The 23,118-nt window shown below is 48.2% G+C and overlaps 1 protein-coding gene across 1 annotated transcript; it reads left to right on the forward strand.

Moving 5' to 3' along the window:
• Positions 1–409: 409 nt before the first annotated feature.
• On the forward strand, positions 410–22,781 carry RFC2 (replication factor C subunit 2). The gene is made up of 11 exons (XM_079944681.1): positions 410–550; positions 3,201–3,270; positions 5,454–5,495; positions 5,795–5,901; positions 9,433–9,534; positions 10,828–10,928; positions 18,089–18,246; positions 18,496–18,561; positions 19,286–19,366; positions 20,563–20,676; positions 22,256–22,781. The coding sequence occupies exons 1-11, from the start codon at positions 444–446 to the stop codon at positions 22,364–22,366; spliced, it is 1,059 nt and encodes a 352-aa protein (XP_079800807.1). The 5' UTR covers positions 410–443; the 3' UTR covers positions 22,367–22,781.
• The last annotated feature ends 337 nt before the right edge of the window (positions 22,782–23,118 follow it).

Genomic DNA, 23,118 nt, shown 5'->3' on the forward strand with positions numbered 1-23,118 from the left:
CCTGCGTTTGGGCGGAATGTCCACAGGCTCCGGCTTCTCCCTGCACCGGGCAGGATGCTCCTACCCTGCCAGGCCTGTCTGGCGTGCGGCCCCACCTCCGTGCAGCGGTTCCCCACGGGCCGCACAGACAGGGCCTCCCCGACAAATCTCACAAAGACGAAAACCAACGAACGTCCCTTATTGGAGCGACCAGCCTTCTCGGAAGGCGATGCGGTCCGGTCTCGCCTTCCACTCACTACCCAGACCATACACCAGGTCTCCCATAGCAACTGCCGTCAATAGCAACTAGCTCCCCCGCCAGGCCAGTGCCCTCTGCGCAGGCGCAGAAAGGGGCGGGCAGAAGGCTTCCGCTCGCGCCCAGAGTCCCTCGCAAGCAAGGGGCGGTGCCTGCGTGATGGCGTCATGGGGTGAGGTCTCTGGAGGCGGGAAGAGGCGGCGGGAGAATGGAGGCGCAGGAGAGTGGCGGTGGCAGTGGCGAGTGCGGGGCCCAGGACCCTGACCCGGCCCCCAGCAAGGCCCCCGGCAGTGCCGGCCAGTACGAGCTGCCGTGGTGAGGATCCAGGCCATCAACGATGGGTTCTCTGGACATGTGGGTGGGCGAGTGGCGGGCCGTGTGTCCCGGGGTAACCAGGGGCGGGAGCTCATTTGGGGGTCACCTGAGCGGAGCAGGAGGCCCCGGGGTGGTGTCCAGTAGATTATTATTTGAAGAAGGCAAGGGATGTGGGTCGCTAAGCCCACCTGGGGTGGAGAGTGACCAGTCTGAACTCTGGAAGCGGGGTCTTGGTCAGAACAATGCTAGTTGTGATAATAGCCGCCCGCTGCGACCACGCACTGTGCACCAGGCGCTGTGCCAGCCACGACTCTGATGGTCGCTCGGCGGGCAGTGTCGGACGCAGATCCGGAATCGGGATGGTGTGAAGGCACCCGCCTGTTTTCCGTGGCTTGCTCACTTTAAATAGCAACATCCTGGGCAGCTGGGAGGAAAGGTGACTTGGGAAGTCACCTGCCAACAGGCGCAGGTGTAGGGCAGGCTCTCCACTCGGTTTCCACTCCCTGTGCGCACCTCTCGGAACTCCCCACTGGGCGTGGGAATGGTTTCCTCCCTGTCCGCTGCGTATTCCCATCCCTCCAGCCCACCCCTCTTCTTGGCGAGACCAGATACCTAAATGATGGGCAGTATAGCTTACTGGAATATCTACGCTGCGCTATCCAGTCCCCCCGCCACTAGCCACATGAGTCTGATGCTAGTCCGAATTGAGATGGGCTTGTAAGTGTACAATACACGCCGTATTTCAAGGACTTAGTTTTAAAAAAACTCAGTAATTTTTATATTGATTACATGTTAAAAATGATAATATTTTGAATATATTAGGTTCTCTAAATCATATTAGTAAAATAACTTCACCCATTTTCTTTTTACCTTTTTAAATGTGACTATGAGAAAGTTTAAGATTACATATGTGGTTTGCATTATAATTTTCACACACGACCCTATTTTAGATGCTTAAGATACTTCAGTGTGCAAAACAAATTCTGTTGTCACAGAGCTTACATTTGATAGAGAAAGACAAAGTAAAAAATGAACAAGTAGACATATAATATATTTGATGGTGACAGCTTCTGTGGAGTAAATCGCTATGGTGGTCAGGGAAGGCCTCTGATGAGATGATATTTGAGTAAAGACCTGAATTCAGGGAAGAAGCCATGTGGCCATGGAGGCAGAGAGAGCTTTCAGTCAGGGAGCAGCTATGAAGGTCCTGAAGGAGGAGTATGTTTGCCTTGTTCAAAGTCTAGCTGAGAGGGACTTCCCTGGTGGCTCAGTGGTTAAGAACCTGCCTGCCAATACGGGGGACACGGGTTCGAGCCGTGGTCCAGGAAGAACCCACATGCCGCGGAGCAACTAATCCCATGCGCCACAACTACTGAGCCTGCGCTCTAGGGCTTGCGAGCCACAACTACTGAGGCCGTGTGCCACAACTACTGAAGTCCTGGCGCCTAGAGCCCGTGCTCTGCAACAAGAGAAGCCACCGCAAATGAGAAGCCCATGGACCACAACGAAGAGTAGCCCCCGCTCACCGCGACTAGAGAAAGCCCGTGCAACGAAGACCCAATGCAGCCAAAAATAAATAAATAAAATAAATTTATTAAAACAGAACAAAATCTAGCTGAGATTTCAGCTGCAAACATTCCCAGGTGGCGATTCCTCCCTCCTCTGGGCTTCCACAGCCCGTGGTTTTCATAAGCAGTTTAGCATTGTAGTGGGATTTGCCAAGCTGTGTCTCCCCGCTAGTGGGAAAGCCCTTGAGAGCAAGAACTATGTTTTGCTCATGTCTGCACCTGCTACCTTCTTCCCGTTGAGTGTGCTAGCTCCTTACACACCGCTTGGCACCTGGAGGGGGCTGAGCATGAAGAATAAATGAGGAGGAACAAGCATGCTGCATCTGCGGACCTTGGAAGAGAGCTGTCTCTGTTTTCTGCAGTATGTGGCAAAAAAGCTTTGCATGCAGCTCCTTCTGGTGCAAAACCAGTACCTGGAGGGAATACAAGCTAAGAGTAAATCAGGGACTATCATAAAGGCAGAGGAAGTCCTGATGGTCAAATCATTGCAAATCTACTTCCTGTTCTATTCTCAGAGCCAGAGAAAGTCACTTTCTCTCATAGCATAGCTTGCTTAGTAGAAGAAGTATTGGTCTGAAAAGGCCACTAGGCTGTCCAGTCCACACAGCCTAGTAGGATCACAGGATAGGCCTGCGGTTTCTGTCTAGTCAGCCGTGCTGGGCACCTGGCACAAGTCTGCAGACACTGGCAGTTAAAGGATGAGAAGGGGCCCAGTTGCATCCATGTCTGTCAGAGCAAATGGTGTCAGTGCTGCGTGCGCTGGACCTCTGTTGTGATGGGCAGACTGTGTGGCCACACAGTGTCACATTTCTCCAGATGGCCTGCTCTGGCCCTTCTCCAGCACCAGCAGGTGTTTCTCTGCTGTGGCGGGTTTGAAGTCTTTGGTGCACAATTCTCATGCACTTGACTTTTCAAATGGCACTCGGGCATCTCTTTAAATTTAAAACCTGCAACCATTTGATGTATTTTTATTGAATGTATAGCATCTTCTGACAAAGCTCCCAGAATTGCCCTTCAGTGCTTTCTTTTGGGTAGCGTGAAAATAGCCGTGTCAACATCTTTATGCATTTTCTTAAAAACAGGGTTGAAAAATATAGACCAGTAAAGCTGAATGAAATTGTCGGGAATGAAGACACAGTGAGCAGGCTGGAGGTGAGTTTTTAAAAGAGGATCTTACATCTCATTATTGTGACTTTGATAAGCTCAAGGCATTTGGAGGAAGACAGCCAAGGTAGCGAGCTGGGGGCTGGCCACAGATCCAGAAGAATTAAGGGAATGGGAGACATTCAGTTTGGAGAGGAATCTAGAAGACAGGGTGGGTAACTTCAGATGTTTGAAGGACTGGCTCATTGGAGAGGGCTTATCAGACTTGTTTTGTATTCTTCAAGAGCAGAGGTGGCAAACTTTGTCTGCAGAAGCCGATGAATAGATATTTTAGGCTTTGCAAACCATATAAAGTCTTTGTCACATATTCTCTGTATTTTTTTTTGGCCGTGCCGCGTGTGCAGCTCATGGGGTCTTAGTTCCCCGACCAGGGATTGAACCCGCGCCCCCTGAACCCGCGCCCCCTGCAGTGGAAGCGCAGTCTTAACCACTGGACCCCCAGGGGAAGTCCCTTTGTTTATTTTTTAAACAACCCTTTAAAAATGTGAAAACCATTCTTAGCTAGGGAGCTTATAAAAATGGGTCTCAGGGTGGACTCCCCCCACTCCCCCCACCTTCCTCTCCATCATAATTGCTAAGCCCTGCCTAAAGCAACTAAGTGACAAGGCAACCGACTTCAGGATGACACAAACCGGGAGCAAGCAGAAACAGTCAGCAGTAGAGGAAGCTTTGAATTCCCAGCCCTAGAGGTCTTTAGGCAGAATCTAGAAGCCCAGCTATCTGAGACATGACAGAGGCAGTCTCTGTAGTAACTGGGGCTTAGACTTCAATAGCTACCAAGGTATTTATTTATTTTACAGACTTATTCATGGGGCAAATGTTTGAATATCTTCTCTGGGCTAGTTATGGTGCGGTTTTAGGAACGGTTGATATAATGGTGAACAGACTAGACCTGAGCCCAGCTCTGCGTGGGATTTACAGTCGAACTGGGGCAGCATTAAAGTCATCAGGCCATGTGATAAGCACTCTGCCAGGGGACGACGTACAGGGGCTGTGGGGGCATGTGGGTTAGTTCAGGGAAGAGTTAACCTGTTTACAGAGTCCTAATTCCCAAATGGAAGAAGTGACACCAAAGCTAAGTGAGTGGGAGTCAGCCAGACTTGGGGGGTCGGGGGTGGAGAGAGGGGAGGCAGCAGGAACAGCATGTGCAAAGGCCCGGAGGTGAGAGAGAGCATGGTTTATTCTATGGCGGGGGTGGGGGGTGGGGGGTGGGGAATGCCATCTGAGTGGAATACAGAGTAGTGCTTTCCCGACATGGATGGCATATACGAGTCGCCTGGGGATGCTGTCAAAATGCAGGTTCGGATCTGGTAGTTCTGGAGTGGGGTCAGAGAGTCTGCATTTCTGACAAGCTCCCAGGAGATGCCGATGCTGCTGGTCTGTGGAGCCTACCAAGTAACGAGGCTGTAGAGCACATGTCCTGGGGGGTGGGAGGGGTGAGCTGGTGAGGTGGGCAGGGCCTCGTGAGCCAGGTTTAAGGTTTTGAGTCATCCAAGAGTTCCAGTCAGGTAAGAGTGTTTTCAGAGATGTGTATTTTAGAAAATTGGTTATGTTACCATATGGGAAATGGATTGGAGTGGGGCGAGATTAGATGCAAGGAGACCAGCCAATGGCCTGTTGAAAGCAATGCAGGCAAGAGGTAATGGGCTAAGAAGAATCTAAAAAAGAGTGGCTATATGTACATGTATAACTGATTCACTTTGCTGTACACCTGAAACTAACACAACATTGTAAATCAACTAGACTCCAATAAAAATGTAAAAAAATAATAATTTTTTAAAAAGAGGTCCTGGGCTAAGAAAGTGGCAGTGGGCTGAAGACAAGGAAGTGGTCTCCAGATAAAGGAGAAAGGGGGGCCCAGCCTTTGTCACTGAGGGGCTGCATGGGGTGAGGGAGAAGGCCAATCAGGGATGACGGTGACCTCCAGGTTCCTGGTGTGGGCGGGAGGGTTGACGCCGTTGACAGTCCACGGAAGGGGAAACATGGGGGGACCTCAGGTTTATAGGGGAAAGTGTTGAATTCAGGTTAGAGTGTGTTGACCTGAGTGTTCCATGGGGCATCCACATGGAACAGTTTGTAGCCATGTTTGCTACACGGGCCTGTGTGGTTGGGGAGACCTGGCTCCTCAAGTTTGCAGATGAACCAGTTTTAACGAGCATTTCTTCCTTCAGGTCTTTTCAAGAGAAGGGAATGTGCCCAATATCATCATTGCTGTGAGTACTGGGTCCTGGCCCTGTCGGACATCTTGGAGGCTCGTTTTCGCCCCCTCTTAAGCGCTTTCTCACGTACAGAGCTTCCTCCTCAGAGAAGCCCATGACCACCAGAGCCCATACCATTCCCACCTCCCACTGGTGAGGCCTGCGGGTTGGTTGCTGTATTGATCTGGTGTGTGCTATGGGTTGGGAGGGCTCTAGGCGGGGCCTGAGCGCAAAGAGTGGTGAGCAGTAAATCGGGAGTTCTCATTACGTTCATTCTGTTGGCTTGAAGCACTTACTGTAGATCTCATTCCTAGGGCCCCCCAGGAACCGGCAAAACTACCAGCATCCTGTGTTTGGCACGAGCCCTGCTGGGCCCGGCCTTCAAGGATGCCGTTTTGGAGCTCAATGCCTCAAATGACAGGTACACCTGGGAGTTAGGCCTGAAGGGTGGCAAGTGTTTTACATTTTGAGCTGTTATAGAAACAACATTTTTCAGGTCTCTGTAGCACTTATAGAGCTTGTTTTGCTGGCTTTGTGTTTTCCTTTAATCTTTCCAATGAAAGAGAATGGGGATTGCTGGCTTGTTGATGTGGCATCATAAGCACTTGACTTGTTGGTTTAGTTTTTTTTTTTTTAATGGAGAGTTTAAAAATTACTTTTAATTGTGCTGAAATACACATCGCATAAAATTTACCATCTTGGGACTTCCCTGGTGGCGCAGTGGCTAAGGATCCGCCTGCCAATGCAGGGGACACGGGTTCAAGCCCTGGTCCGGGAAGATCCCACATGCCGCAGAGCAACTAAGCCCGTGCGCCACAACTACTGAGTCCGCACTCTAGAGCCCGCGAGCCACAACTACTGAGGCCGCATGCCTAGAGCCCGTGCTCTGCAACAAGAGAAGCCACCGCAATGAGAAGCCTGCCTGCCGCAACGAAGAGTAGCCCCCGTTCGTTGCAACTAGAGAAAGCCCGTGCGCGGTGATGAAGACCCAACACAGCCAAAAATAAATAAATAAAATAAATAAATTTATTAAAAAAAAATTTACCATCTTAACCATCTTTAAGTGTACAGTTCAGTGGCGTTGGGTACATTCACATTATTGTGCAACAGATCTCCAGAACTGTTTTCTTCTTCCCAAACGGAAACTCTGCACCCATTAAACAACAACTCCCCATTCCCCTCCCCTAGCCCTTGGCACCCACCATGTGACTTTGTGTCTCTATGAATTGACTGTTCTAGGAACCGCACACAAGTAGAATCATACAGCATTTGTGCTTTTGTGACTGGCTTATTTCACGCATATTTCAGGTTCCTCCATGTTGTAGCACGTGTCAGAATGTCCCTCCTTTTTCAGGCTGAGTGGTATATACCACTATGTTTTGTTTATCCATTCAGCTGACAATGGACACTTGCGTTGCTTTTATCTTTTGAATATTATGAACTGTGAATAATACTGCTATGAGCAGGAGTGCACAAATATCTCTTTGAGACCCCGCTTTCAATTCTTTCAGATATAGACTCAGAAATGGAATCACTGGATTATTTGGTAATTCTATGTTTCAATTTTTGAGGGACCGCCGTACTGTTTTCCATAGTGGCTGCACCATTTTACATTCCCATCGACAGCACACAAGGGCTCCCTTTTCTTCACATCCTCACCAACACTTGTTATTTTCTGTTGTTGTTAGTAACCATCCTAATGGAGGTGGGCTGCTAGTTTACTTTTTTTTTTAATTTATTTTTGGCTGCGTTGGATCTTCATTGCTACACGCTAGCTTTCTCTAGTCACATCGAGCGGAGGCTACTCTTCGTTGAGGTGCACAGGCTTCTCACTGCGGTGGTTTCTCTTGTTGCAGAGCATGGGCTCTAGAGCACGGGCTCAGTAGTTGTGGCACACGGGCTTAGTTGCTCCACGGCACGTGGGATCTTCCCGGACCAGGGATCGAACCTGTGTCCCCTGCCTTGGCAGGCGGATTCTTAACCACTGCGCCACGAGGGAAGTCCCTACTACTTTTATTTTTTTTAACATTAAATTTACCATCTTAACCTTTTTGCTTTTATAAATTTATTTATTTATTTATTTATTTTCGGCTGCACAGCGTGGCTTGTGGGATCTTAGTTCCCCGACCAGGGATTGAACCCCCGCCCATGGCAGTGAGAGAGCCGAGTCCTAACCACTGGACTGCCAGGGAACTCCCCCAGTTTACTTTTTAGACATGGGATAGTAGAGGATTAAAAAATGAGGACCTGTTGAATAAAATGTCTGCAAAGTCTGCCTTTGGTTATTCCCTGAGGACGTGGTTCTCTACTCTGCAGCGTTTTCCTGGTTTTGATGATGTATACAGACCTGAAACGGGCTCTGTTGTTTGAATGCAACTAACAGCTCATCGGATGCCATGAACACGCCTGCAGTTGAGCCGTTTTGTAAACGCTGATTCCAGATGGCAGATACCAGCAGAAAATTTTGGTGGCTCTTAACTTTGTTGAAGAGAGAATGGCCCATAATTGCAAATATTTTCAATTTTAGATTTATTAGAGCGATCCATACAATGGCTTCTTTTGGTTCCTTTATCATCTATTTCCTTCCAGGAACCTTATTATACACACCTACCTTCAGCTTTTGATCACTTACAAACTGTACCCTGTAAATGTGGGTGTTCGAATATCAAAGATGAACGAATACTGTCACATGTTCTTTTTTTTTTTGATACAGTTATTTATTTATTGGCTGTGTTGGGTCTTTGTTGCTGCTCTCAGGCTTTCTCTAGTTGCGGCGAGCAGGGGCTACTCTTCATTGTGGCACTCGGGCTTCTCATTGCAGTGGCTTCTCTTATGGAGCACGGGCTCTAGGCTCATGGGCTTCAGTAGTTGTGGCACGCAGGCTCAGTAGTTGTGGCTTGAGGGCTTAGTTGCTCCACGACATGTGGGATCTTCCCAGACCAGAGCTCGAACCCGTGTCCCCTGCATTGGCAGGCAGATTCTTAACCATTGTGCCACCAGGGAAGTCCTGTCACATGTTCTTTTAGCAAAACAGGATGGTCCAAGTTCTTGTCACAAGACATTGGAGAGCTAAGTCCTTCCTGTTGAGTGACTAACTGGGTGAAAATATGTTTAGTTTTTGTCCTTAGAAATATGTTCACGCCTTGATTCTTAAGGTTGAGAAAATTCATGGAGGATTTTGGCATCTGAAGACTCGTAGTCTAAAATTTTGTTTATGTGATCTATTTCACCATCAGCATCATCAGAGTCTAGAATCCTGCTGTCTCTCTACTTCATTTTCTGACTTGTCTTATAATGATGAAACATCTTCCGCTGTCATTTCTTTTCTCTGTGACATTATGGGTAGAAAATGAAAAATTTTGAATTTTTGGCTGTTGTCAATGAAAGCTTTCAGATGGTGTATCTGAACTACTTTTGTATCTTCCAGAAAGATAATGTAGTACCTCACAAAACAATAAAAAACCGAAGGATGAGGCAGTAGTAACAGTTTTTCCGAATATTGCATCGATCTTCTAAGCATTTCTATCACTTTCATTTTATTATTTTAGTCTTTTTTAGCATAGTTGGGAATAATTGATGAGTAATGATGAAATAAGTACTAGGATGATGAAGTAGCAAACATTTTAAGATACAGGAAGCATAAGATTACTGAGACCCCCAAAATGTATCTTAGATTATAAAGAATCCAGTGGACCCGTATGATAGTTGCAAGATAAAATGAGTTTCATTCTGTTTTTAAAAAGTAACTAAATTTTTTCCTTTGTTCTTCTGAAGACCTCCAAGAAGGAATAAAAGTAATGAATGACAATCCTTATAAATAGTTAGAGTGCCCAAAAAGAAACTTAAAAACTAAAGTTGGGTCCATGATGGTGTCCTGAGGGTTAACAGTCCCCGTGAAGGTGAGTGAATTGGTCTCAGAAGGTGACAGTAATATTGTGGCTCATTGTTTCAGGGGCATTGACGTTGTGAGGAACAAAATCAAAATGTTTGCCCAACAGAAAGTCACCCTTCCCAAAGGGCGACACAAGATCATCGTCCTGGATGAAGCAGACAGGTAGAGTGCTTTGCTAGGAATTTGTTACCTTGATCTCTGAGTCTTTTATCGGCTGTATTAAATCAGGAGGAAGAGCTCTCACCTTGGCACTTCTGTGACAGATTTGCTTATCACATCTTCAAAAGAGATTTAATAGAGGCCTGAGCCCTGAACCTGATCTTAATTAAGTAATTTACAAACATTTGTCTAAGACAGTTAAGGTGTTTGTTCCAGCATCACTTACATGCATAATTTAAATGATTTTTTTAAATTGTGGTGAAATATATCTAACAGAAAATTTACCATTTCAGCCATTTTCAAGTGTACCATTCAGCGGCACTTAGCACATTCACAACATTGTGCGATCATTATCAGCATAAATGAGAAAATGTTAGGTGCCATTTAGAAAAATAACAGTAATTCATGTTCTTTGAAGAAACTTTTAAAGATGTGGGTAATTTCTTGCTTTATTTTATCTCCTGTTTTTCTACACTGTGCATTTTTACATAGTTGAGATGATAATAATTATAATTTTTGTATCCTGGTTTTGCGTTTTAACGCGAAAAGCAGAGTTCCATGTTATTGTAATCTTGTTGTGAACATAGGTTGTTTTTTTTTTTTTGCGGTACGCGGGCGTCTTACCGCTGTGCCCTCTCCTGCTGCCGAGCACAGGCTCCGGACGCGCAGGCTCAGCGGCCATGGCTCACGGGCCCAGCCGCTCCGCGGCATGTGGGATCTTCCCGGACCGGGGCACGAACCCGCGTCCCCTGCATCGGCAGGCGGACTCTCAACCACTGTGCCACCAGGGAAGCCCTGAACATAGGTTTTAATTGCTGTATTCTGTTCCATTTTGTTCCATAGTGGGGATACACCTTAACCATTTTACTGTAACGTTATTTACAGCAGTAATAGCCGCTAACATTTATCCAGCACGTATCTGTAAGCATCTGCATTATGCTAGGTGCTCTGCTACACACTTTACATGTTATTGTTTTATTTAATTGTCATAACAACCCTCTGAGGTGGGCAGTAGCATTATCTCCTTATAGGCGATGACTTTGAGGCTCAGATAATTTGCCTAAAGGTCCCACAGGAGTGGATGAAGGAGCTTTGAGGTGAGCCCAGGCAGCCTGCCTGCAGGGCCTCTGCTCTGTCCGTGTGCAGCCTGTCTGCGTGAGACCCACACGGGGTCCCAGAGAAAGACTGAGCATGCCCAATCAGGAGTGTAGGCTTCCCAGGGTCCGTAGGAGGGGATTTGTGTCCCGTGGACCTTGGGTCCCAGCTGCAAACCGCCCCTTGTGTTTTTCTTCTCAGCATGACTGATGGAGCCCAGCAAGCCTTGAGGAGAACGATGGAAATCTACTCCAAAACGACCCGCTTCGCTCTTGCTTGTAATGCTTCGGATAAAATCATAGGTGAGGGTCAGCTCTGCATGGCTCGGGGTCCACGTGCCGTTCCCGTTGGCTCTTTAGCAGCAGAAGAGAAGGGGCTTTTTGATCGCCTGCCGTGGGCTGAGCACTGTATAATCCGCTTTCTCATTTAATCTTATATAATTCTATGAGCAGGTATTATTAGTTCCACCTTAGAGATGAAAAAACATGGAGCTCAGAGAGGTTGAATAGTTTGCCCGAAGTCTCACAGCAAGCCGAAGAGCTGGGATTGGAACCCCAGGTCTGTCTGACTCTTGCATCACAGGCACGTGTGATGTTTTGGTACCCTGTGCGCTGTGTCACGGTCACGGCCCCTGTGCAGATGTGATCTTGCGCTTTCTGTGTGTCCGGAGCGCTTGGCTTACAGTGTGTCTGCACGCTGGGTTTTGTCGTTACCAGGAGTTGCCTCCCCTGTGAAACCTCACACGCTCATCTTCCTGACCTGGCGTTGGTCCTTCCAGCCCCCTCCCTCCCTCCCTTCTTCCCTCCCAGCAGTCTGTCTTCTTCCTCACTGCTTTGAGCCCTCCCACCTCAGTGTCTCAACTTCCTGCTGGTTTCACACCCTTCCCTTTCTGATACAGACTGTGAGCACAGCCCAGCTTTTTTTCACTCTCTCTCTCTGACTATTTCTCACAGCTCTCTTGTCCCTCTGTCCTTGCCTCACATCCGCCCCGCTAACCCCCAGCCTGTGTAAGCTCAACCGTCCGGCTCCTCCACCCAGACAAGCGTGGTACCAACCATGATGCCCCCCAAAGTCATTGTCTCCAGCCCCAGTGGGCTCGTGGCCCTTGACCTTCCCCAGGTCATGAATCTATTCCACAAACATCTACTCTGTTCCTAGTAGGTGTCGGGCACTGGGCTAGTGCAGAGCAGACAGAGTTTAACAGGAAACGTTCTCTACCTTCAAGACACCCATGGTGCAGTGGAGGAAACTGTGCTAAAAGGTCTTGATTTATGGCCGCGTATGTTGCTTGTCTCCTTACCAGTGGTAGGACAGGTCTGGGAGGGCGGGAGCCGTGTTATACTTAAAGAACTGCCCCCACCCCCCAGTGCATTTTTTTTTAATTTAAATTTTTATTATAAATTTTACTGTAAAAGTGAAATGAACAATATTCTAGAAGTCAAAATTCTATCTACAGGTAATGGCAAGAGTAGGGAAACTACAGAGTCCAGATTTTACCAAATAATGTTCAACTTTCCAGATCAGCAGCTTAACTGGAAACAACATGAACTTTGTAAGCAAACAGATTTCAAATCAAATCCCTGCTCCCCGAACTAACAACTGAGTGGTATCAAACAAGGTAGCTGTGCTATCTTTTTTTTTATAAAACATCTTTATTGGAGTATATAATTGCTTTACAATGTTGTGTTAGTTTCCGCTGTATAACAAAGTGAATCAGCTATATGTAGCTGATCAGCTATATGCAGCTATATGTATACATATATCCCCATATCTCCCCCCTCTTTCATCTCCCTCCCACCCTCCCTATCTCACCCCTCTAGGTGGTCACAAAGCACGGAGTTGATCTCCCTGTGCTATGCAGCTGCTTCCCACTAGCTTTCTATTTTACATTTGGTAGTGTATATATGTCCATGCCACTCTCTCACTTCGTCCCAGCTTACCCTTCCCCCTCCCTGTGTCCTCAAGTCCATTCTCTACGTCTGTGTCTTTATTCCTGTCCTGCCCCTAGGTTCATCAGAACCATTTTTTTTTTTTTTAGATTCCATATATATGTGTTAGCATACGGTATTTGTTTTTCTCTTTCTGACTTACTTCACTCTGTATGACAGACCCTAGGTCCATCCACCTCACTGCAAATAACTCAATTTCGTTCCTTTTTATGGCTGAGTAATATTCCATTGTATCTATGTGCCACATCTTTATCCATTCATCTGTGGATGGACACTTAGTTTGCTTCCATGTCCTGGCTATAGTAAATAGAGCTGCAGTGAACATTGTGGTACATGACTCTTTTTGAATCATGGTTTTCTCAGGGTATATGTCCAGTAGTGGGATATCTGGGTCATATGATAGTTCTATTTTTAGATTTTTTAGGAACCTCCATACTGTTCTCTGTAGTGGCTGTATCAATTTACATTCCCACCAACAGTGCAAGAGGAGTCCCTTTTCTCCACACCCTCTCCAGCGTTTATTGTTTGTAGATTTTTTGATGTGTGTGAGGTGATACCTCATTGTAGTTTTGATTTGCATTTCTCCAATGATTAGTGATGTGGAGCACCCTTTCATGTGTTTGTTGGCAATCTGTATATCTTCTTTGGAGAAATGTCTATTTAGGTCTTCTGCCCATTTTTGGATTGGGCTGTTTGTCTTTTTGATATTGAGCTGCATGAGCTGCTTATATATTTTGGAGATTAATCTTTTGTCAGTTGCTTCGTTTGCAAATATTTTCTCCCATTCTGAGGGTTGTCTTTTCGTCTTGTTTATGGTTTCCTTTGCTGTGCAAAAGCTTTGAAGTTTCATTAGGTCCCATTTGTTTATTTTTGTTTTTATTTCCATTTCTCTAGGAGGTGGGTCAAAAAGGATCTTGCTGTGATTTATGCCATAGAGTGTTCTGCCTATGTCTTCCTCTAAGAGTTTTATAGTGTCTGACCTTACATTTAGGTCTTTAATCCATTTTGAGTTTATTTTTGTGTATGGTGTTAGGGAGTGTTCTAATTTCATTCTTTTACATGTAGCTGTCCAGTTTCCCAGTGCCACTCACTGAAGAGGCTGTCTTTTCTCCATTGTATATTCTTGCCTCCTTTATCAAAGATAAGGTGACCATATGTGCATGGGTTTATCTCTGGGCTTTCTATCCTGTTCCATTGATCTATATTTCTGTTTTTGTGCCAGTACCATACTGTCTTGATTACTGTAGCTTTGTAGAATAGTCTGGAGTCTGGGAGCCTGATTCCTCCAGCTCCATTTTTCTTTCTCAAGATTGCTTTGGTTATTTGGGGTCTTTTGTGTTTCCATACAAATAGTGAAATTTTTTGTTCTAGTTCTGTGAAAAATGCCATTGGTAGTTTGATAGGGATTGCATTGAATCTGTAGATTGCTTTGGGTAGTATAGTCGTTTTCACAATGTTGATTCTTCCAATCCAAGAACATGGTATATCTTTCCATCTGTTTGTATTATCATTAATTTCTTTCATCAGTGTCTTATAGTTTTCTGCATACAGGTCTTTTGTCTCCTTAGGTAGGTTCATTCCTAGGTATTTTATTCTTTTTGTTGCAGTGGTAAATGGGAGTGTTTCCTTAATTTCTCTTTCTGATTTTTCATCATTAGTGTAGAGGAATGCAAGAGATTTCTGGTCATTAATTTTGTATCCTGCTACTCTACCAAATTCATTGATTAGCTCTAGTAGTTTTCTGGTAGCATCTTTAGGGTTCTCTATGCATAGTATTGTCATCTGCAAACAGTGACAGTTTTACTTCTTCTTTTCCAATTTAGATTCCTTTTATTTCTTTTTCTTCTCTGACTGTTGTAGCTAAAACTTCCAAAACTATGTAGAATGATAGTGGTGAGAGTGGGCAACCTTGTCTTTTTCCTGATCTTAGAGGAAATGGTTTCAGTTTTTCACCATTGAGAATGATGTTGGCTGTGGGTTTGTCATATATGGCCTTTATTATGTTGAGGTAGGTTCCCTCTATGATGAGTTTTGATCATAAATCGGTGTTGAGTTTTGTCAGAAGCTTTTTCTTCATCTATTGAGATTATCATTTTTTTTTTTTTTGCGGTACGCGGGCCTCTCCCTGTTGTGGCCTCTCCCGCTGCGGAGCACAGGCTCCAGATGCACAGGCTCAGTGGCCATGGCTCACGGGCCTAGCCGCTACACGGCATGTGGGATCTTCCCAGACCGGGGCACTAACCCATGTCCCCTGCATCGGCAGGCGGACTCTCAACCACTGCACCACCAGGGAAGCCCCTATCATATGGTTTTTCTCTTTCAGTTTGTTGATATGGTGTATCACACTGATTGATTTGCGTATATTGAAGAATCCTTGCATTCCTGGGATAAACCCCACTTGATCATGGTGTATGGTCCTTTTAATGTGCTGTTGGATTCTGTTTGCTCGTACTTTTTTTTTTTAATATTGACATATGTCGTGAATTTTTAAATTTATTTATTTATGGCTGTGTTGGGTCCTCGTTTCTGTGCGAGGGCTCTCTCTAGTTGTGGCAAGCGGGGGCCACTCTTCATCGCGGTGCGCGGGCCTCTCACTATCGCGGCCTCTCTTGTTGTGGAGCACAGGCTCCAGAGGTGCAGGCTCAGTAACTGTGGCTCACAGGCCCAGCTGCTCCGCAGCATGTGGGATCTTCCCAGACCAGTGCTCTAACCCGTGTCCCCTGCACTGGCAGGCAGATTCTCAACCACTGCGCCACCAGGGAAGCCCTGTTTGCTTGTATTCTGTTGAGGATTTTTGCATCTATGTTCATCAGTGATATTGGCCCGTAGTTTTCTTTCTTTGTGACATCTTTGTCTGGTTTTGGTATCAGGGTGATGGTGGCCTCGTAGAATGAGTTTGGGAGTGTTCCTCCCTCTGCTGTATTTTGGAAGAGTTTGAGAAGGATGGGTGTTAGCTCTTCTCTAAATGTTTGATAGACTTCGCCCGTGAAGCCATCCCCCCAGTGCATTTTGCATAGGGCTATGCGTGGATGGGTCTGTTTTGTGATTTGAAACTGCAGTTATTGGTGGAGAAAGGTCTGGCCCTCCCTTTTCATGAAATTAATTTTTCTGGTATATATCGGTAGCATTCTGATTATTTTTTAATTTCTAAAGGGATATAAGAACCATGTAAACCAAATCTCTAAAGAAATGTATTGCTTAGCTTTAGAGGAGATGGTTCATGATCAAATCACTGCAGAGCTGATTTTTGAAACTGTCAGTAACAACCTCACCTTAGCTCCTGGAGTTACACCAGTTAAGGGAGAGCTCCTCTTTCTTGGAGGAAGGCTATGGCTGCTTTATTCTGACGTGTATCTGAATTCGCAGCTTTTGGTACTTCTCCAAAGAGAAAAATCTATGAAAGGAAACTTCTAGTGTAGTTTGCATAATAATTGCTTTTAGATAAGAATTCCATTGTGTTTTTTTTGTTTTGTTTTGTTTTATTTTATTTATTTTTTGGCCGCACCGCGTGGCACGTGGGATCCTAGTTCCCCGACCAGGGATCGAACCCAGGCCCCCCGCATTGGCAGTGCGGAGTCCTAACCACGGGACCACCAGGGAAGTCCCAAGAACTCCCGTTTCGAATTGGTCTTTCTCTTGTCTGTGCCGTTAAGCCAAATATGTAAAGAAGGTTCTGTCATGAATCTTCCTGATTTCAGACAAATTGAAATGAACTCTTAGGAAAGCCGTTCTTTGAAACGTCTCATCCATTGGGCAGATGTTGAACACAGTGTTTCATGTGCACAGCATCTCCTCCACCCAAGGCACAGTGGAGGCTACAGACCTGTATGAGGCTCTGTCCCTGCCCATCAGGGGCTCACACAAGGCAGGGGGTGTGTCCCAAAGCCAGCAAGCCCTGAGCCATCTCAGGTCCTCCCTTTTCTGCTCACCACCACAGCCAGCCCCTCACCAGAATCAGATCCAAGGTCATCCCACCTCCCCAGTGTCTTGAGCCCCTACCCCTCCTTCCCTCACTCTAGGTCTGGCCTCAGTTTCTCCCCTTCACTGGTGCCGTGTCCCTGCAGCTTCTCTGCACCTGAGTCACCAGCTGGCTGCCAGGGTCTTCTCAGCACAGGTCTGACCCTGCCACTCCCCCACTGAGCCCTTCAGTGGTCCCTCATTGCCCACACAGCCACGCCCGCCCCCATCCTAGCACACAGGAGCCCATTACCCGCAGCCTCATCTCCTTCTACCCTGTGTGACGCAGCTGCACAGTGCCTCACGGCTCCCCAGAGCCCCTGTGCCCTTTCATCACTCTTGCCTCTGAATGTGCTGTTCCTTTTGCCTTTCCGGCCTGGAAAGCTCGTCCCTGAAGGCCCAGCTCAGAACTCACCTCCACTGAGCTGATGGCTCTCCGGCTGGGCTCCTGGAGCCGTTCCTACAAACCTCTTCCATGGCCCTGTCCCGGGGTGTGGGAACGTCCCTGTTGATGCTCACTCCTCTACCCCGGCAAACCTAAGCTCTGAGGGGCCGGGGCCTGGTCGTGGTGTTCGTCCACTGCATCCCTGGGGGAGGTAACTGGTTTCTTTAATGCAAATAAACGAACAGGAACATGTTCCTTGAAAGTGTATGTGAGAGCAAAGGAGGGGCGGTCACTTCGGTCTGGGGTGGTCTGGGCCGGCTCCGCGAGGAGGAGGGTGGGAGAAGAGCTTTTTCAATGACGGCTGTGATTTAAGTGGGGAGAAGCTGGGAAAGGACGTCCTTGGTGGGAAGAGCTGCCAGGAGAGCACAGGTCGATTTTTCCACGGGAGGCACGCGGGCTTAGGAGAGGAGAGACAGGTGAGGTTTGCGGAAGATTTTATGTAGGAGGGTCAGAGGTGGTCTGTGCTGTGACCTTGGTGGGCACAGGGTTTGCCTAGAAAGGCAGAGGTGACGACGGATCAACACATTTTGAGGAAAGCCAGTGGGGCAGCAGAGCAGGATGGATCAGAGACCCACTCGGGGCGTGGAGATCATGGAGATGCTGTGGTCATGGTCTGAACTGAAGGTCAGGGATAGCACCCAGAGTCCGGCATTTGTCCATCTGGTGGTTCTCACGTGCCTCAGAATCTCCTGTGGAAGCTTAAAGAAGCCACGCAGGTGCCCTGTTCTCACCCCAGACTGGCTGGGTCGTGACCTGCCCAGAAGGGCCCAGACGTACCTCCTACCCGGTGGTTCAGGAGGCCACCTGGGCACGCACTGACTCTCCTGTGGGCTGTGGCACGTGGCTGTCTCTATCCTGGAGGATCTTTTCCCCTTCTGGAAGCCCTGGCCAGCCAAGGTCAGCCTGGGCAGTCCTAGCTGAGGCCACTATTGGTTGGTATTTTGAAATTGAGCCTGTTTGCCGGGTCCCTCTTGGGCACTGCTGGGCAGGGGCTGTGGCGTCAGCATGGCTGGGCCTCGTGGCTCTTGCGGCTGCTTCCGAGTAACTGAAGGACCGACGGGGTCACGCCGTGCTTTGCTGGGGAGCCTCACTCCCTTCCTATCCCGTGCAGAGCCCATTCAGTCCCGGTGCGCGGTCCTCCGCTACACCAAGCTGACCGACGCCCAGATTCTTGCCAGGCTGCTTTGCGTCATCGAGCAGGAGAAGGTGCCGCACACGGACGACGGCCTGGAAGCCATCCTCTTCACCGCCCAGGGCGACATGAGGCAGGTGCGTGCGCCACCGCTTGGGCGCCGGCCTCCCGGGCTTGCTGCACCCCTCGTTTGGGGGGAGAGGGGGGCGACTGCTGCCTGGGGATGAGTGTAGCCAGACTGGGGAACGTTGACCAGATACACTGGTGGGGCCTCGGGCCAGTGGGGAGCAGGCCTGCAAGTAGGGGGGTAAGTTCGGATCCCAAGAGGGGAGATGGGGCGGGCAGAGACCGAAGATCACCCTGGCCTTGTTTCTGCTCCTCGGCAGGCGTTGAACAACTTGCAGTCCACTTTCGCGGGATTCGGCTTCATCAACAGTGAGAATGTGTTCAAGGTAAAAGCTGGCGTGGGCATCACAGTCGACAGAGCGTCGTGCACCTGCCGGGGCCAGCAGAGGAGGGCGGGCGGGCGGCGTTGGGAGGAGGGGCACAGACTCGCCCCCGCGGAGAGCGGGAGGGGCTCGGCTGTGGCGTGGTGTGGGTGGTGGACGTGCCCCGCTGCTGCGGCAGGCCCAGGGCTTCCACGTGTGTCCTGTTTGGTCCTCACACATCCCTGCCCGCAGATGTTCTCATCATTTTGGGGCTGAGGAAACAGGCCCGAGATCACGCTGAGGCTGGGGGCCCTGTCCAGGGCAAGCCTGTTCCTCTTCCAGGTGGGAGATTGGCCCCCAAAGACCTCCCAGTTCTTAAGTGGGTTCAGAGAGTCCACTGGGCAGGTCATCTTCCCAGTGATGTAAGACAGGTGACTCGTGGCTTTGAAGCTGCCCCTTGCATGTACATTCCTTATTGGCTCTTGTGAATTCATCTGGTGTGAGAAATCTGTAATGATGATGTCAGAGGCTTTCCCTCACCGCACTAGGTCGACACCGAACTCTATTTGGTGACGACTCTGGTGGTGAGAGAGGCATTCCCAAACCTTGTTCTGCTTGCTGGAGAATTCAATGTAAACAGCAAGTGAAGACGGTGGGTACCTAGGTTACCCAGACGTGGGTCTGCCAGGGCTCCTCCTCGGATGGCCCCCCTCAGCCCCAGACCGGCCTCTCTTTTCTGTTTGCTCAGGTCTGTGACGAGCCCCACCCCTTGCTGGTGAAGGAGATGATCCAGCACTGTGTGAGCGCCAGTATCGATGAGGCCTACAAGGTGGGTCTCCTCCCCCTTTCCTGACGCGGGGGGAACCTCTCGCTTCTTGAGCCGGGCAGAGAGGGCGCTCCCTGTGCTGGGGACTTTGCTCCATCTCATTCTTAACTGATGCTGGGAGCTGGGTACCCTCTACAGGTGAGAAAACTGGCTCAGAGGCTAAACTCGTTGCTCTAAATCACACTGCTTGAAAGTAATAGACCTGGAATTCAAAGTCATGCCTTTCTACTCGAATTATATTCTCTGCAAGAGGAATTTGTCCTCCTAGGACATGAGGAAAGAACAGCCCAATTCCTTGCTTTATAGAGAAAAGCCATCTTTCTCTTTGTGGAGGGGAGCTGTCCCCCTCTATCTTCCTGAAGAGCCTGGGAATGGGCATCCTGGGACCCAGAGCCTGGTCCTATGAGCAGATTCCAGTGGGCATCGTTGGGGTGTAGGTGACCCTCAAGTCCACGTGGGGGGCACTGATGTGATCTGAGGCCATTGCTCTGATTGCAGCCGGTTTCCCTCCCCCATGCTGCCACCAAACTAAGCTACAAGCTGAGTGGGTTTAGGGCAGAGCTCGACCTCTCGTGAAACTGGCGTGCAAGGCAGGGAGACCCAGGCACGTGACCTGAAGGACGCCGTCAGATTTATGGACACGGGGCTAACCCCACCCCCTGCGTTTGCCCCAGGGAGCCAAGGACTCCAGGCCCTGCAGTTGGGGTGGGGTGAGCGTTGGAACTGGGGCCTGGGGTTGAGAAGGCAGGAGGCTGAGACCACTGCGGTCATCTCTGCCCTGGTCAGGATTTGTTCAGGCCTAATCGTCCCGGGGGTGTTCATTTATAAGAGTGGCAGCTCAGAGAGCGTAGCAGACACTCTGGGGTGCTTACTGGGACGATTAAAAAGTCTTTTTAAGAGCCTTGGATAAAGACGTTACAGGGTATGGTGGTAGACCGTCTTGCAGTATGGTTTAAAACATTTGCGATACTATCTCTCTGCCTGCTGGGAAGATCGATCACCCCACATGACCTAAAGGGTGCGGCCCACCAGCAGGGCCGCTGCGTTGGGCCGATTCTTAGAAGCACTCGTGCTGTCTCAGATGGCCTGTCTGCTCCCAGCTGTGTGACGGGCCTGAGACTGGTGTGGGTTTGACCTCACTGCCCCCAGCATCCTTGTTCACACCGTTACGCGGCCTCCGTGTGTTTTCTTTTGTCTAGATCCTCGCTCACCTGTGGCATCTGGGCTATTCCCCAGAAGACATCATTGGCAACATTTTTCGAGTGTGTAAAACCTTCCAAATGGCAGAATACTTGAAACTGGAGTTTATTAAGGTCAGTGAGAGTAGAGCAGTGCTTCTCTCGTCAAGAACGTGGGCCACGCTGAGGTTTTGTTTTACTCGCAGACCAGGTGCCTGGAAGATGCTCAGTCAGTGGCCGGTCATCCTGGGGGCTGGGGGTTTGTTTAAGTCAGTCCTGCCAGGCAGTGACCTAGTGTTCCTTGGAATGACTCTCTTTATGAGAGAGGTATTTATTTGTTTGTTGTTTAAGTGAGATTAACTGAGGTGTAATTTAAATAGAGTAAAATTCAGCCTCTTGGGTGCATTCTGTTGACAAAAGCATTCAGTCTTGTAAACACCACTGCAGTCAAGATATGGACAGCTGTGTCATCTCCCCAGATGTATGGGCTGCTTTGTAGTCAGCTTGTCCCCCTAGCACCTGGAAACCACCGATCTCTTTTCTCTTTGGGGGACAGAATGTTCCAGAAGGCCATACAAGTGGAATCAAGCAGAACGTAACCTTTTACGTCTGGCTTCTCTCACTTCACTTAATGCATTTTGGATTTGTTCACGTTGTTGCCTATGTCGGTGGGTCCTTCCTTTTCATTGCTGAGTCGTGTTCCCTTGTGTGGACGTCCCACTGTTGTTCACCAGTTGAAGGACACTTGAGTTTCCAGATTTTGGTGACAGTGAATAGAACCACTATAAACATTTGTGTACGTGAACTGGTGTGAACATGAACCCCAGTTTTCATTTCTCTTGGGTAACTTCCCAGGAGTGAGATTCCTTGGTTGAATGGTAATCGAAGGGTTAACTTTATAGGAAACTTCCAAACTTTTCCAAAGTGGCTATAGAACTTTGCCTTTGTGTCAGCAATATGTGAGCATTCCAGACAATGCCCCTTCTGGTCAGCACTTGGAATGCTCAGTTGGTCTTTTTTAAGCCATTCTAATAGGTGTATAGTAGTATCTCATTATGGCTTTAATTTGCATCTCCCAATAACTAATGATGTCAAGTACTTTTTCATGTGGCTCATTTGACATCCATGATCTTCTTTGAGGAAGTGCCTAAGTCTACCCTTTTTTTTTTTTTTTTTTTTTTTTTGTGGTACGCAGGCCTTTCACTGTTGTGGCCTCTCCCGTTGTGGAGCACAGGCTCCGGACGCGCAGGCTCAGCGGCCATGGCTCACGGGCCCAGCCGCTCCGTGGCATGTGGGATCTTCCCGGAGGGCACGAACCCGTGTCCCCTGCATCGGCAGGCAGACTCTCAGCCACTGCGCCACCAGGGAGGCCCTACCCATTTTTAAATTGGGTTGTTTGCGTTCTTATTATTGCGTTTTGAGAGTTCTTTGTATATTCTGGTTACAAGTCCTCTGTCAGATATGTGTGTTACAAATGTTTTTTCCCAGTCTGGCTTTTTTTTTCTTTTTCATTTTCTTAGCAGTACCTGTCGAAGAAATATCAGCAACCTTTTAGGAAATAAATTGAACTCCTCAGAGTTCATTTTCCAGCTGGAGTTTGAGTTCACTGCATCAATTTTGAGCAAACCATTCGTTTAGATGTTCAGATTTTAAAAACTAAACTTCTTCCCTCACTTATTAACCAGATTTAAATTTGATTTTTTTTTTTTTTCAGGAAATTGGATACACTCATATGAAAATAGCAGAAGGTGTGAACTCCCTTCTGCAGATGGCAGGGCTCCTGGCCAGGCTGTGTCAGAAGACAATGGCCCCGGTGGCCAGTTAGAGCAGAGAACTCGTTCGCTGGGTTATGAGTCCTCGTCACTGAGAGGCAGGAGTCATAGCCTTCTGATGTGGAAAAAGTGCTGCCTTGGATGGCCCTGGAGTGCATCTTCCTTGCCGTCGCCTTCCAGTACGTCTCCCCTGCTCCTGGAGTGTTTACCCTCAGCCTCAGACTCGTGGTGGGGTGACAGCATGGAAAGGCCCCAGAGACCCTCCAGGGCCCAGTGCCTGATCTGTGCACGTGTTGGCATTTTAGTAATAAAACCGTACAGCTTTGTCAGCAGAAAGGTGGCAGTGCAAGGCCACAAGGAAAGCTGGCTTCCCGTCTCTGTGTTTACGCCCCTAGTGTCCTACAGGTAGAAAGGTGATTTCGATAATAGACTGGACAGGCTAATCTCAATCTTTCTAGAGGCCTAGAGGACAGTCCCACAGGGTGAGGCAGGGTTTGTTGTCATTTATCAGCTTCTCAGAACAGCCCAGGGCCCTGAGCCCTTCAGAAAGGACTTGGCAAGAATCACAGGCATAGGGGACCGTCCCACCAGGTCGCCTTTTCTGTGCAAACGGGTGTACTCATTCGCTTTAGAATTTCCCAGTGAATTTTGCATTAATTTGTGGAATCGCTTTTTCCTTTTTGGCAAGGTGTTATTTTTTTCCACGTTTAAAAATTATGAAAAATATCAATTGTACGTAAAACAGAGAATGATACAGTGAACTTCCACATACTCATCATCCATCTTACCAGTTTTACCAACACGT

This window comes from Stenella coeruleoalba (genome assembly GCF_951394435.1).
Source record: "Stenella coeruleoalba genome assembly, chromosome: 15".
Taxonomy (NCBI): Eukaryota; Metazoa; Chordata; class Mammalia; order Artiodactyla; family Delphinidae; genus Stenella; species Stenella coeruleoalba.

Coding starts and splice junctions, on each gene's coding strand:
- RFC2 (XM_079944681.1), top strand. CDS start 444: ATGGAGGCGCAGGAGAGTGGCGGTGGCAGTGGCGAGTGCGGGGCCCAG. Junction 10,929..18,088: donor TGCTTCGGATAAAATCATAG/GTGAGGGTCAGC, acceptor TATCCCGTGCAG/AGCCCATTCAGTCCCGGTGC. Junction 20,677..22,255: donor TGAAACTGGAGTTTATTAAG/GTCAGTGAGAGT, acceptor TTTTTTTTTCAG/GAAATTGGATACACTCATAT.